The 1,001-nt window shown below is 68.3% G+C and overlaps 1 protein-coding gene across 1 annotated transcript; it reads left to right on the forward strand.

Moving 5' to 3' along the window:
- LOC120505241 (histone H2A type 2-B) lies at positions 1-590 on the forward strand. Its single transcript, XM_039715552.1, has 2 exons — positions 1-48; positions 120-590. The coding sequence occupies exon 2, from the start codon at positions 186-188 to the stop codon at positions 564-566; it is 381 nt and encodes a 126-aa protein (XP_039571486.1). The 5' UTR covers positions 1-48; positions 120-185; the 3' UTR covers positions 567-590.
- Positions 591-1,001: the final 411 nt, after the last annotated feature.

Raw genomic sequence — 1,001 nt, forward strand, 5'->3', positions numbered from 1 at the left:
AGTGCGGCGGCGGGCGGCGCGCAGCGCGGAGCGGCGGAAGCGCTTGCGGTAAGGGCGGCGCGGCGCGGGCGGGGACGGCGCGGGCCCCGCGCGGTGTAACGGCGTTTGTCTCCCCGCAGGCGCCGGGACCCTCTGTGCGCGGCGCTGCTTGAGAGGCGGGGGCGAGGGGCCGCTGCCTGCCGGCCATGTCGGGCCGGGGGAAGTCCGGCGGAAAGGCGCGGGCCAAGGCCAAGTCGCGCTCGTCGCGGGCCGGGCTGCAGTTCCCCGTGGGGCGGGTGCACCGGCTGCTGCGGAAGGGTAACTACGCGGAGCGGGTGGGCGCCGGGGCGCCGGTGTACCTGGCGGCCGTGCTGGAGTACCTGTCGGCCGAGATCCTGGAGCTGGCGGGCAACGCGGCCCGCGACAACAAGAAGACGCGCATCATCCCGCGGCACCTGCAGCTCGCCATCCGCAACGACGAGGAGCTCAACAAGCTGCTGGGCGGCGTGACCATCGCCCAGGGCGGCGTCCTGCCCAACATCCAGGCCGTGCTGCTGCCCAAGAAGACGCAGAGCTCCAAGAAGTGAGCGCTGCCCCCCTTCCCAATCCCAGCCCCATTCCCGATCCCAACACCCCTTCCTGCAGGTGAGATTCCTGACCCCAGCCCCCTTCCCAATCCCAGCCCCATTCCCGATCCCAACCCCATTCCCGATTCCAGCCCCATTCCCTATCCCAGCACCCCTTCCTGCAGGTGAGATTCCCAATCCCAGGCCCATTCCAGATTTGAGCCCCATTCCCAATCCCAGTACCCCTTTCTGCAGGTGAGATCCCGATCCCAGCCCCATTCCCAACCCCAGCCCCGTTCCCGACCCCAGCACCTCTTTCTGCAGGTGAGATTCCTGATCCCAGGCCCATTCCCAATCCCAGCCCTATTCCAAATCCCAACACCCCTTCCTGCAGGTGAGATTCCCGATCCCCACCCCATTCCCGATCCCAGCCCAGTTCCCAATTCCAGCCCCATT

The sequence above is a fragment of the Passer montanus genome, unplaced genomic scaffold (genome assembly GCF_014805655.1).
Source record: "Passer montanus isolate IOZ18808 unplaced genomic scaffold, ASM1480565v1 scaffold336, whole genome shotgun sequence".
In the NCBI taxonomy this organism is placed as follows: Eukaryota; Metazoa; Chordata; class Aves; order Passeriformes; family Passeridae; genus Passer; species Passer montanus.

Bases quoted from the DNA above. Each gene is read 5' to 3' on its own strand.
- LOC120505241 (XM_039715552.1), top strand. From the start codon at position 186: ATGTCGGGCCGGGGGAAGTCCGGCGGAAAGGCGCGGGCCAAGGCCAAG.